At 35.2% G+C, this 14,788-nt stretch overlaps 1 protein-coding gene across 1 annotated transcript in view; it reads right to left on the reverse strand.

Annotated features, from left to right (window-relative positions):
- LOC140165760 (uncharacterized) overlaps window positions 1-14,788 on the reverse strand; it is a 193,124-nt gene that overhangs the window by 55,929 nt on the left and 122,407 nt on the right. Inside the window, exons 4-5 of the mRNA XM_072189081.1 lie at window positions 9,187-9,233; window positions 3,774-3,850 (exon numbers count right to left, since the gene is read on the reverse strand). Of these exons, the coding sequence (XP_072045182.1) occupies window positions 3,774-3,850; window positions 9,187-9,233 (124 nt within the window). The remainder of the gene's footprint in view (window positions 1-3,773; window positions 3,851-9,186; window positions 9,234-14,788) is intronic.

Genomic DNA, 14,788 nt, shown 5'->3' on the forward strand with positions numbered 1-14,788 from the left:
GACTTTTTTAGTTGTCCCGGGCAACCGGACAACCAAAATTTCGAACGCTGGTAGGAATATTGTCCATTGAGGGCGGCCTAGTGGTAAGATCATGTCTTGGGCATTGTATGGCGACTGACATATTCTAACAACAGCAGAATAAATGTAAAAGTGCTTTGATACATGTGAAAGGCGCTGAATGTCAACATTTATTTATTGATTTATTTAAATCATGTCACTTGCACACATGCATCGACTAATGCCAGTGTCTATAGGGTGTACACAGAATTGAGGTCAAAGGTTATTCCTTTATGCATGGAAGTTGTAATCAAATTTCTTCAAAATGCTGATCAGTTCTTCAAATTACATAGTACAACGTTACCACTTGGAAGTCAAAGGTCATGCAAAAGTCACTATGGCTAAAAATAATAAAGGCGCTGGAATTGATAATAGCCATAATATCAAAGAATAGCAATACTGATTGCTAATAAGCAATTAGCAATGTTAGTCTTTGAAATTAGCACAATTCTACTTCGCAATGATGCAATTTTCAAATTGTCAGTAATGTTCATGTTAGCGCAATATTATCCAGTTTACTTTGCTAGGCCTATTATGCAATTATGAACCACATTTTGAAATTAACGCAATTATGAAGTTAACATTGCAATTATACAACTTTCACAATGCTTCATGATAATAGCGCACTTATGCAATTATGAAATCACTTGTTGAAATTAGTGCAATTATGAAACCTACTTTGCTATTTTGCAACTATCAACCACATTTTGAAATTAGCACAATTATGAACTAACCAATGCTGAATGATAATAACGCAATTATACAACTTTCACAATGCTTCATGATAATAGCTCACTTATGCAATTATGAAATCACTTGTTGAAATTAGTGCAATTATGAAACCTACTTTGCTATTTTGCAACTATCAACCACATTTTGAAATTAGCACAATTATGAACTAAACAATGCTGAATGATAATAACGCAATTATGAAATTACTTTTTGACATTAGTGCAGTTATGAACCCTACTTTGCTATTTTGCAATTATCAACCACATTTTGTAATTAGCGCAATTGTCAACTAAATGTTGCAACTATGCAACTTTCCAAGTGCTCAATGATAATATCGCAATTCTGAAATGGCTTGTTGGCACTGCATGCTCCTTCTGTTGTTGCATATTATTAGCTCCCTTTTTGATTGTTGATTACCCATTATGGTCTTTATATGGCAGGATATAAAAGCCTTGTTGTAGACCTATACAGTCCGGCCTCTGTTATCCGGACATGTGATCTTCACAGAAAAATGAAACCACGGGTTAAGGCTCCTGGGTTTTTGGGAAAGGATTTTGTGAAATAAAATTCACAGCAGTAATACACATTGCATCAAAAACTCACTTCCCTGAAGAGCTAATGGGTAGGAATATTGTCCATTGAGGGCGGCCTAGTGGTAAGATCATGTCTTGGCTTTTATATCCTGCCATATAAAGACCATAATGGGTAATCAACAATCAACAGCAAAATGCACTGACATGGAACAACATTCCTGGACCACAATAACAGCCCAACTTCTTTGGCTGGGTTCCAGTTATTCGCCTGTGAATGTGGTCCCGGAAGCTGTTCCGTGTCAGTGCATTTTACTGTTTTACTGTTCCGTGTCAGTGCATTTTACTGTTGTGTCAGTTGGACAACTGTTTGGTTACTGACCAGTGTTTAGAGTAGAGTATTGAAGTAATCCTGTGTGTAATTTTTGTTCATTTTTATGGAGAGGATTTTAAGATATGACTTTGTGAAAAATTATAAGTTTCTTTTTGAGGCCAGTTTACATGAATATTAGCTCTAGTATTATGACGTTAGCTGAACGTATAAGCTGAATGGCACCAGTCGCATGCATGCGTGCAACAAGTTGATCCCTCACAGTATACGAACTCTAAACACTGGTCAGTAACCAAACAGTTGTCCAACTGACACAACAGCAAAATGCACTGACATGGAACAACCTTCCTGGACCACGTTAACAGCCCAACAGACTTCTTTGGCTGGGTTCCAAGTAATCCTGTGTGTAATTTTTGTTCATGTACAGGCGAATAATTGGAACCCAGCCAAAGAAATCTGTTGGGCTCTTAATGTGGTCCAGGAAGGTTGTTCCATATCAGTGCATTTTGCTGTTGTGTCAGTTGGATAACTGTTTGGTTACTGACCAGTGTTTAGAGTAGAGTATTGAAGTAATCCTGTGTGTAATTTTTGTTCATTTTTATGTAGAGGATTTTAAGATATGACTTTGTGAAAAATTATAAGTTTCTTTTTGAGGCCAGTTTACATGGATATTAGCTCTAGTATTATGACGTTAGCTGAACGTATAAGCTGAACGTATAAGCTGAATGGCACCAGTCGCATGCATGCGTGCAACAAGTTGATCCCTCACAGTATACGAACTTGTTCCCATTTACCATTCCATACCATCCTTTATACTACAACATATTACATCACCAATGGATAAAAGATACTGAGAATCTGACTCATGACCTTATCATTCCTAGCTACTTTTGATCAGCACCAAACAGGTGCAAATTGGTTGAGTATCTGTGCTTGTGTGAAAGTTGGGAGATGCGATGCGATGTGATGTGATGCGATGCGATGTGATGCGATGCGATGCGATGTTTTGTGATGTGATATGATGTGATGTGATGTGATGTGAAGTGATGTGATGCGATGTGATGCGATGTAATGAATGAGATGCGATACAATTGCAATGCAATGCAATGCAATGCAATGCAATGCAATGCAATGCAATGCAATGCAATGCAATACAATGCAATGCAATGCAATGCAATGCATGATGCAATGCAATGCAATGCAATGCAATGCAATGCAATGCAATGCAATGCAATATCAACTTCTTACACTAAGGATAAACCAAAAATAATTATATGGACTATAGAGACTAATGATTTATTATTATTTTCTGATTTGTATAACTTCTTTTTCGGTGATCTTCAAAATAAAACTTGCTTTCAGCTTGAAGTGATCGGGGAGTATAAAATGACTAATTTCATTAAATACACAGGTCTATAGGAAGAGAGCATAACTAATTCACTGCTATATGTCTTGATTATTATGGTTAAAAGTTGGAAACCATATGGAAGAACTGACATTTATTATACTTTTTTAAGGAGTTTAGCAACTACATTATAATCTGAAAATGTTGAAATTATTCTAGACATATATCATGTATATTAGATAACTACCCAGCAAACACAAAACCTTCTGAAGCAAACGTTTCATTGTTGGGTTATTTGGTGCATTCTCCGATAGAGTTTTCAAGTTTTGTCTCATCAGAAATGACAAAATACAAACCACAAAGAATTCATGAAAATCATTCAAAATCATAAATTTTAATAGTTTCCGATATTGGCTAATGAAAAGTAAGTATATTTCTGTGGTGGAGCAGGGACATGGGGGAAAACAATAGATACGCATAATCATCCTTTATACTTTCTCTAGAGGCATGTTACAGCCCCATAAAATCTAACTTGAATCCTAAGTGCATGAAGTATAAGTTATATTAATAAAATTCATTTCTAATGGAGGAAACATATCTGAATACGGTGTGCGATCACAAGTGACACATAAATGGCATTTTGAACACTTTGGCAGAGATTATGCCATTAAAAGGGAATAAAATGTTTTAATAATGTTTTAAAAACATTACTGAAAACTAGAGTGTTTATAACACGTTAAACATTTTTGTGTTTGCTGGGTAAGAGTCTTGTACTTACTTTCAATCTCTGTGTTGTTTTCAGCATTCTTGCTTTTAATCTGAGCGAGCTTTGTGTCCAACATCTTTTGAACGTCTCTGTAAATGGTAAAAATATAGTTTAACCATTAACAAACCTGATGATGACCACATATACTGCAAGTGAATGTTACAAAACCTGAATAAGTTGTAGGCTATATCAGTTATATCTGTGCCTGTTTATATGAGGTGACATGTGTTTACATTTGATACGCCCTCTGTTGGTCTGTGATCAAAACTGTCAGGCAAAAAACACTATAGTTTACATGGAAGAAGTTAATTTTTATTCATTAACTTTGGTTTCAAAGCAAATAATACAAACAGTGGTATCAATCTTGTTTATAAATGCATCAAGATATATACATAATATCACACAAAACTTCAAAGGTTTTTAAAAGTTGAGTTTTAAAGAAATTTTGTTCTGCATATTTTGATACCTCATTCGGTATGATTCAACTTTATTTTCCTAACTTATAACAATTTGAATAAAAAAGAGAGCTTTTCAAAATTTGCATTATGTCTTTTCCCTCGAAGCACATAGATATTGATCACAATGTGAGTGAGCGTTCATCCATTACGCTCTATTATTATATCCATAACAATGGGTAGCAGAAATCACCTTGAAGGAGGAAATATCTAAATTTTTCAGTTTTGAAATTCGACCATTTGTCATTCAAATGAGTATAGCTTAGTGGAATAAAATCGCATCGTGGCGAATAAAGTATCAAAATATGCAGAACAAAACTCTCCATCTATCAACCACTTTATTTTGCGATTTAGATTTAGTGTCTTTACGATATTGCTTTTGTTTTAAGTGTTCGGATACTTTTTTGGTGCAGTATATAATGTACAGTAGTCCCACCCTTTTTGGGGTGAAAATGACCAAAAATGGGGGTGGGACTTTTACACGAGGATTTGCTAGTTAACAAGGTGCATTTTTAATCTTTCATAACAGTGAATTCTCGTCAAGGTCTCCGATATTCGGCACCAGAATTTCCCAAAAAGCTTAAAAAAGTAGTCTCACTAGAGTTGTAAAAAACTCATATTTTCTCCTATTTTTGGGTGGAATTTTAGCCTTACATTCACTAAATAGAATTTTGGGAATATTGTTGATAACATATGTCCATTTCTCTGAAAGAAATGACACGCAAACTATCATCATTTTTAATTTATTTTCCGCCTACTCTGACACAATCTCGCCATGTGTTATTTACTGTAGGCGGCCATCTTGGATTTATGTCCACGGCCGTAGAGTTCATTTTTCACTGAATTGGACATGCATTCATGATTTATGTAGAGCATTTTAAATATTTGGGGTTGATTTTGACAACAAATATGAGACAGAAAATAAATAAAATTAGCGGAAGTGGCTACTTTTTTGTTTACACGGTGCATAGGAAATAATGTCAACAACTAATTAATTTTCCATTTTTCAAGCGAGAGCATTATGAAAGCTAGACCCTCCCTCGGGTCCATGGAGAACGACTGGTAGATTACATAGCATTAAAAATCAACCCAATACATGGACCCTCCCAGTCTGTAAGCAATTTGCCTTCCAGCTCCCTGCATTTTGTGGGAGTTCACTTTTACCGATCCTGGGTAAGGCACACTTTCTACATACCACGTCCGTGTTCTCACTACATTAACGTTTGTGTAAGCGACTAAAACAACGATATTGTATCCGACCAATCAACGCAGCTTGGCAGCGCGGGGATATTTGAAGAGGCTTCCCTCTATGTGCAAACATTTGCAAACCGCACACGATAATATATGCAATATGGACAATAGGCCTAAGTTCGAGTCGAGTGGTTGCCTTTTATTATTGCGCGTACCATGGGTCTATCAGACGCGTGCCAGTTGAGCTCAATACCTCTCGGTTGTTGACAGGTGTCCCATCCTATCTTGCGCCACATCCCACGGCATAGCTTTGTGCTACCGTATTTGAATTGAAACTGGGGCGGGGCGTTCGTAATTGACATCGGAATCACCGTGCTTCGTTGAACGATTATTTGGAAGGGGATCTCCAACAGATTGGACCAGTCGAGGAATCAGCGCTCAATGAACTTTCGCGTTCACTTATAATACGAGTATATTTCTATATTGCTGCATGGTTGACTGTGTGTGTAATCAGTGGCGTCGATTTGTGGATGAAGAGGAATGGGTTTTTGGCATTGAGGAAAATAAGGGGGGGGGGTTACAGGACTTTGGCATTTTTTTCATAGGGCATCATGTAATTATTTATTGTTACATTCTCCAGAGATGGAACCGAACCGAGACTGGGGCCAGTCTATATGAAAGCTTGATGTTTTGTTGAATTTATAACATCTTTAAGATAATATGTGAACTATATTGACGATGTTTCAAGGTAAACAAATAATCTAGCAATGAAAATTAAGCTCCGTAGTCACAAAAATAATTTTGAGGTGATTTTGCAAATGAAGTTGCATGATTTGGGTTGCCAAATTCGTAACCATTTCCATTAAAAATTAGCAAGGGGACTTTACTCAGGAAAATAACCATTTCTGAAATTTTCCCAAATATTAGGGTGGGACTTTAGTCGAAGGTGGGCTTATACTCACGTCAGTACGGTACCTTTGCCTGGTGCCCTGTACATGCTATTTTGACAGATTTCTGTTACAAAAGTATTTTGTCTTGTATCAGACTGGTCATCATGGCCAGGCACCGAACAAAATGTGTCACTCAATGTGGACCAATTTGACATTATACATTTTCTTATCATTTCATGGGCATGGAACATAATGTGACCAATTGAATACCTGAGTGGAAGAAGGGCCCAACTCCATCAGAACTGTTTTTGAGATATTAAGAAAAAACTTAATATTTGGAAAAGTTTTATAGACAGAACGTTTTTTCATCTTCAGGGACCTTTAATACATGAACATACAAAAGTACATACATTCAAAATTAAATATGATGTTTCCATGGCAACGGTACAGGTCTTAATACTGAGCTGGAGTTGGGCCCTTCTTCCACTAATATACTGCAAGTGCCAGTTCTGTGTTATAAATAGCTACAGAAATTAGGTAATCGCCATTAATTGCACAAGTAGAACTCATGTAATATGTTAGCAAGAAAGTTTATTGTAGCGAAAAGCAGATTTCATGGATGAACAAAATTCCTCTTTAACCATATATTTGTGGAAGAAGGGCCCAACTCCATGGCGTTGGGCCTTTCTTCCATGAAAATCATGATTAAGTGTACGTGGAAGACTATTTAGAGAGTGGATTTTGGCTCATCTTTCACACACAAGGAAGAACAGTCTGCTGGCAATATAATGCTGGGTCTAACTCATTTTTGTAAAAAATTGGAGTTGGGCCCTTCTTCCACTCAGGTATTCAATTCCTGTGTAAGGATACTTTTTTGGCACAGTATACTTTTAAGCTTTCTTTATATCCAATCATGACAAAGTCCATCCTTTAGATTGATGGCATATATCATTACTATAGAAAATAGCGATACATGACTTCTGCTTCAGAGACTGTATATTTATAACTGCATGAAAACTTAATCATATAAAACCATGATACAATCCAATTTGTGTTAATTTCTGATGATTAATCCATTGCATTGGTCAGCAATACTCCTATACGTTGTTTGTATACAATTTCTATCAACTATTTTGGCATGGATCAGGTGAAAATTCTGCCAAGTCACACATTTTGTGAAAAGTCTATGCACTTTCTATTATTTTGCATTACTTTCAGATGAACCAACAAGCAAAATCAGGTTAATATTTTTTTGAAAGATTCCTAATTAATGAAAGACCAACAATCTCAGGACCTTTCAAAAAACAGGCCTATATCCTATGCAATGTTTTGGATATTAAACATGCTCTCTCTAAAGTCATAGTACCACCTCTCTACCCCACCATATCACCAATATTATACCAAACTTGGCAACGACTGGCCGACAATGAAGGGCTCAAATCATTGCTGCTACTGTCATCCATTAAACCAACAGTCAGATCACCCAAAGACACATTTCTGCACATTTGTGAAGTGGCAAATTCCGTAACACAGGTTACCTTTCTTGGTTATCCTAGTCTGTGTTACAGACTGGAATTCTGATCACTACCCGCGAGCTACCAACATGTGTATGTAGGGGTGGCACCAGGGTATTGATAGGGGGCAATACAATTTTTGAAACAGCACTGCCCGTCGTGCTTGCACGACGCAGGGGGTGTCTGAGGGAATTTGGAAAATTTTCAAAATGAAAGCACAAATGAAGCCATTTGATGCACCATGTTCACCCTTTTTTGGGTTATTTATTTATTTTCCAACCGCATATTTTATGGATTTCATTCACGGGCCCGACTTTTGGACCGCTGGTTTTAGGTATGGACCTACTCACTTAGGTAGTAGGCCTAAATCCAACACCTTTTGGCAACAGAATAAGTTCATGTGCACGAAAATTTTGTGATATTGAAGCTAAACTGGTGAAATACGGTGGAAAAGTTAAATAAAGTCGCGCGAAGCATGCAAAAATTGGCACTTTTTAGGCTAAAATGGCCAAATATGAGGTTACTTTGGTCAGAAACCCACATACAGGCGTCAACAAGTTGCATCATATGATATGCAGTTTTTCTATAAATAGGCACGATAAAATGAATGGGGTGTCTGGAAATGAAAGCAGTAATCAGGAACGCAGGGCGAAGGTAGTCGCCTCCTCCATCATTAAAAGTCAAAAGGTCGACTTTGCGAGCATTTAATGTTTTTTTCGGTCTCAAAATGGTCAAAATTTGCCCATTCGCGAGTGTAGTGAACAAAAAAATTAGGTTCTTTAGCTTTCTTAAGTCCTGGCTATGCCCCTGGCCGTAATGAAGCCAATTGCTTATATTATATTGGTGCATAATTTTTACACTCTTTCTGAGAGAGGCGTTCTAGTATAGGTGTTGGATAATACAATGTGATGAAATGAAACCCCGTAAAAGTTGTGTGATATCGGACTGAAAGTAAACTTATTTATAATGCTTAATTGCTGGCATAACACAGACTTGCACGTGTTGCCGGGCCAGGAGAGTGGCGTAGCCTGGAATTTTTTAGTTGGGAGAAAAGGCAGGAGGTACTGTGACCTTTATGGGGAAAATTTGCCAAAAATGGGCCCAAAATACAAAAACTTTAAAACTGCGTAGGTCAGCATTTCACAGGGGGAAAGATGTCCAAAGGGATGTTTCCACCTTCTCCTAACCATGGCCAGGGTTTGCAGGATGCGGGCATTGCAGGGGTATAAAAAGTGGACCTTTTGTGAATTTTAATGTTTTTAACCCAAAAAGCAGACCTTGGAGATTTTTCCTTCAAAAAAGGCTGATTTTCAATGACCATTTTACTGGCTATGGCTCTGATAAGAATAATGACATAAATCAACTATATACTTACTGCTTTTGTTGATTGACTTCTGCAAGATCTTCCTTAAGTTTGGATATCTATACATACACAAAGAAAAACAAAACCAATCCTTGGTTAAAATTAAGTAAACTTAGAACATATCATCCATTCCTTGGAAAAGTTATTTTAAAATCACTGTGGGGGAAACACAAGTGCTATTACTATTTTTTATCACAAGCACATTTTGTGCTCCATTCCAATTTCAGTGACACCTCATGCATATTGTCCTGGGTAAGATTAGAGGGGTAAGACTGGCTAAGGTGCGCTTCAGACTCCGTATTGTACGTGCAATATTGTATGTACAATATTTTTCGTGACGTCAGAAAGTATTGCACGTACAATAAAAAGTATGTACCGGGAAAATATATATTTTGCCACAATCATTGGTTGCTTAATTGATACGGAGTTGCCAAATTTCTAAGAGTGGTAAATTTAGTGCAGTGTTCGTGCGGAATGATGAACATCTTTTATGTCTTCTTGTATTCAACTGTACTTGAATTATTATATAATCAATGGGCACCTTTAAAGTTAATAATATTAATACTGATATTAATATAAAAAATATTAAAATTGCAATGATAATATAAATGGCACATTCAGTTCTTATTCATTTATTTATTTATTTATTTATTTATAGATTTATTTATTTAGGCCTATTTGTTTATTTATTTATTTATTTATTTATTTATTTATTTATTGATTACTGATTGATTAATTGATTTAGAGATTCATTTATATTTAGTCATATATTGATTTAGTCGGTTTCTTAAGTATTATTTGTAGGCCTATGTATTTATTCTGGTTTTGATTTTATTGATATTGATATTTTTATTATTTTTTTTAAGTTTTGGCATAGCATTTGTTACATTATAACACGTTGTGTTATGAATTTGCAACCCTTTTACATGTTGATATCGGTGAGGCATGTTATGATGGTGTATGTTATAGACCTACCTATGATCATCACAATACATCCATAAACGTGTTAATGCAGTAACCGTAGCTTTATAGGGGCACGGGAGCCCCCCCCCCAATTGATCTGAATTTTAGAAAATCCATAGGAAAACTGCCAAAAACGGCTTGTGTCCCTGCCCCCTCATCAGACCCGGATGCAACGCCTTCTATACTTTTTCATTAATTATAGGCCTATTAATAGTAATGCGTTGAGATTTTAAAAGTAATATCCGCCTTTATTTCTTTCTTTTTTGAAATGATATACTCGTTACAAAAACAAATCAGCATGGAAAACATTTTTTTTTCGTCAGAGGCAGATATTTGGTCTAATCAGTGTAAGCTACAAAATAGACGATCTTTTAAAATCATTTTTAAATGGCTTTTTTTTCAACCTTATTGTTTGTATTTGTAATGTTCACACAATCTGACAATGTCCCAACTTATACATAATGTGAATCGAGCCATTTAACATGTGCTTGTAGGACAACGATTTTGAATTAAACATGTTAATTGTGATATCTTAATTCCCTAGAACACCACAGTTAAGCGTCCGAAATTGTAAGTGGGTTTTCTTTTATTTTACCTCATTATTTCGTTAAAAGTACTCGAAAACCCTCCTAAGAGTTGTTACTAATAAATATTTCATAATTTTGGGCAAAGAATAGCCAAATAGTTGACCGAAATCGTATATTTGTACCAATATTTGACTGAAATCGTATATTAGCATTACCGTCCCTTCGTGGCTTTATTGGAAGCCAAAGTGCTGCTAAATGTGAAACGAGATTACTTGAAATATAATATTTCAGAGTTGAAAGAGTTTCAGCTATACGAACATATTTCTGAATATGTCTCTCTGATTGGTTGATTGTCAAGAGGATTACGGCATCCTCAAAGCCTCCTGCTGTAATTCTCTATTCGATATCTATTATAGGACCGATCTTTTGAAATCCATACAAGCGTGTCAAATGAAATAGTCTCGAATCATAATTTGTGCACGATACAACGTTGATAGGCCTACCGTCGTCAGATTTCGAATTTTATTGAAAATAGGCATAAATTACATTGAACAGGTTGAATGCTGGCAAAAGTAGACAAAATAACTATGGGTCGAATTTACATTAATCAGTGTCCTGGGCCTGGGTAACATTTAGGACTCCTTCGCATTCTAAAACAATACTTCACCAAATGTCCTTGCTTTCATTTTCTCATTTAATTTGTTTTAATTTTAATTAATTTCTTTATCCACTGGCTCTGTGGTAAATCCGGCGGTATTGCCAAATATTTCTCGTCCGTTATCCGTGTTAATCTATTTATTTATTAAAATCCTGTATTCACATGTATAGGCCTAGTGTATTTGATAACAAAGTTGTTTTTATTTTTGATTGGAATTTGGGGTTCCATAGATTTACAAGTGGTCTGTTTTTACACGATTTCATATATAAAATATGTTTGGGCATGACGGAATTAGTATATGATTAAAAATAGACATACTCTTAGGCCCCCTTTTTTAATGTTTGTACATTATTAATATTAATATTAATATTAATGTACAAAATTCAAACGAATGTAGGCCTATATATATTTGATTGTTTTGTAAACATTAAATTTGATGTTTACTCATAATTATGTCTGGAAAGTCAGGGATAAAACTAAGGAGTATCGGTATTTAGTTTCCTGGGAAAGTGGATCAGATGAGCAGTGAGTAAAAACATTCCCTCTAAATGTTTATTTTATTTTTATTTGTTAATGAATTTATTAGGCCTACTGGTAAAGTGCAGAAAAAAACCCAAACGCACTTAGGATTTTTCATCAGCAGCAGTAGAAATTTCTCTTGCATAGATTTTCGGGTGACCTCGCTTGGATTTAGCAAACAATGAACCGTCAGGGTTATAGCGCGTTATTTAATCTGATTCAACTCGTCGTGGCACGTATATTTATTGGACGTGCAATACTTTTTGACGTCACGAAAAACATTGTACATACAATATTGCACGTACAATAAGGAGTCTGAAGCGCACCTAAGACTGGAGGGGCATATATATTGATTTTTCAAAGTAAAATGTTGATAGCTATTGCAATACATCCAAAGGTCCGGGGAAGAGGTGTCATTGGAGCTGGAATAGATAATAAGAAGTCTACTAATTAACCTGTCTTCAAGTTGGCACCTGTAGGTGATCACCAAACCCTTCCCTAGTATTAAGTAGGATTGTGATACAAAGAGATAGCTCAATCTATTAGACCAATGCTTACTCACAGATTTCCCCATACAGCCTTGAGCTGGTTTCATGTAGGCTACTTACTGTTAAGGGATCTGGAATGAGCGTTTTGAGCGTTTCAACAGTATTTTTTGTGGGACAGGAGAGCACATCAGACATATCGAATTGCATTCTGAATACAAAGAATGTCTTTCTGATATCAAATAATTTTCATTTTTGAAATTCACGATATAATAAAAAATTTAATATGACAAATTATTAAAATTTGATATTTTTCACATTTTTGATATATAACAGTCCTCAAAGTAAATTTGATAAATCTAATGATATATTCTTAAAGTGTATGTAGCTGGGAGGAAAAGCTGACGATCAATTGAAAATTTTGACCTTTCATATTGAAGATATGGATTTTTTCCCAAAAAGACCTAATTTTTTTTTGGTGTTTTTGGAAAAAAAATCCATATCTTCAATATGAAAGGTCAAAATTTTCAATTGATCGTTGATTCATCCCACCTACATACACTTTAAGCAGTGTTAAGTATAAATCATCAGATTTATAAAGTTTACTTTGAGTACTGTTAAATATCAAAATATCAATTTTAATCATTTGCTATAAAATGTATTACATTTGAATTTCAAAAATCAAAATTATTTGATATCAGAAGGACATTCTTCGTATTCAGAATGCAATTCGATATGTCTGATGTGCTCTAATGTCCCACAATAAATACTGTCCAAACGCTCATACCCCATCCCTTACTAAGGCTGTATAAAATTTATGTTTTGGTTTTCCCCTTCAATGTAAAATTAGCATTTGGTCTTTCTAACAGTGCTCAAGGAAAAGAAGGGCCCTCTTTCTTTTGTGAGATTCTGAGAGATAAACCCTAGAGTACCACAAAAGACTTGGAAGTGATCCTTGTTCTCTAATAAACTTATTCATATAATATATGAAGTTTTCCTAAAGCATTCTGAAGTCTATAAAAATATGGAAAATTAAAAAAAAAAAAAAAGAAAAAAAAAAGAGCCTGAAACATTAACAATGAAGACCTATCAATGATCCAGAGTTAATTAAAATCTGACCCAAGCAGCAGGAAACACCCTGCTGAATTTGGCACAATATCAATATTGTCAACAATACAATGAATGACAACAACATATGCTCTTACAGCAATTGAACTTACCACTATTCTGCACAAAATATGCAAGACACAAAATTACGATATAATGATTTGATAATTTGTTTAAACATTAGACATAAACATATTTGATTGGCGTAACCATGGTAACCCGCGCGACCCTTAAAAACTGACCTACATAAACTCCACTGTATTTTTTTCAAATAACAGGATATTCTTGGTAGAACACAGCCAAAACATTCATTCCTTCAGAAACTTGAGACAGTAAAAAAAAAAAAGAAGGCCGAGAGGCCAACCCTCATTTTGTTGACATATTACACCAATCAAAAAATGGTTTTATACCAGACTTAAAAGTCTGAATTGTATTATTATATCACCAGTAGCCTACCGACAAAAATTTGTTTGGACTAAAATTAAAAGAGGACAGGGAAAACTAACATTTTGTGGGAAAAAAAGTACAATTCTATTTCTTATGGAAATGTTACAATATTGCAACAGACTGGTTCTTGCCAATAGGATTAAAACTGGAGACTTGTAGTCAGATAATCTTGAATTCTGTTATGACAGATTTACTTCAATTCCTTATTTACAAGAGGAGGCAAATATGTGGAGCCCTATGTAATGTGTATGCAGACACAGTGGTATTCACTAGTGATTTATTGCTCTATTTTGGGTAAAAATCATATTTACATAATCGTGGAATAATATTGACATTCAGATCAATTAAAGTATAGCAGATTCAACCCATCGTTGGATGTTTTTCCAACAAATCCAGGCTGCCGGTCAATGTCTTTAAGGTGATATACATGTACATAGTCGCCCCGGTAATCTGAATTTGTTTGAAAAACGTCCAACGATGGGTTGAATATGCTATACATGCTTCTCCCTTGAAGGTCTAGACAAATTTGTCTAGATTTCTAGAAGATGTCACTGGATTTGTAGCCAAATTTAATCAGAAATTATGTCACATTTGACTCAATCTGTGTCAAATTTGGCTCATTTCTGGTGAAATTGGACTAGAAATCTAGCTTTTATTTAGTGTCCTAATAACAAGCAATGTATCATCAAAAGTTGTTTACCTGACACCTATTGGTGGTGCCTTAGTCAATATTAATTTAACAAAATAATGTATTGTCTGTTTTGAAAGAAAAAGAGCAAGGTACATCAACAAACACAACCAAACAGACAAAAAGAACCTGATGTTTGTTGTCTGTCCCTGAAGAAGAGCAGTTTATCTGCTCGAAACGTCATTGTTTTTTTTGTGTGTGTTTTTTTGCCTGTTTGGTT

This window comes from Amphiura filiformis, chromosome 12 (assembly GCF_039555335.1).
Source record: "Amphiura filiformis chromosome 12, Afil_fr2py, whole genome shotgun sequence".
NCBI classification, from domain to species: domain Eukaryota; kingdom Metazoa; phylum Echinodermata; class Ophiuroidea; order Amphilepidida; family Amphiuridae; genus Amphiura; species Amphiura filiformis.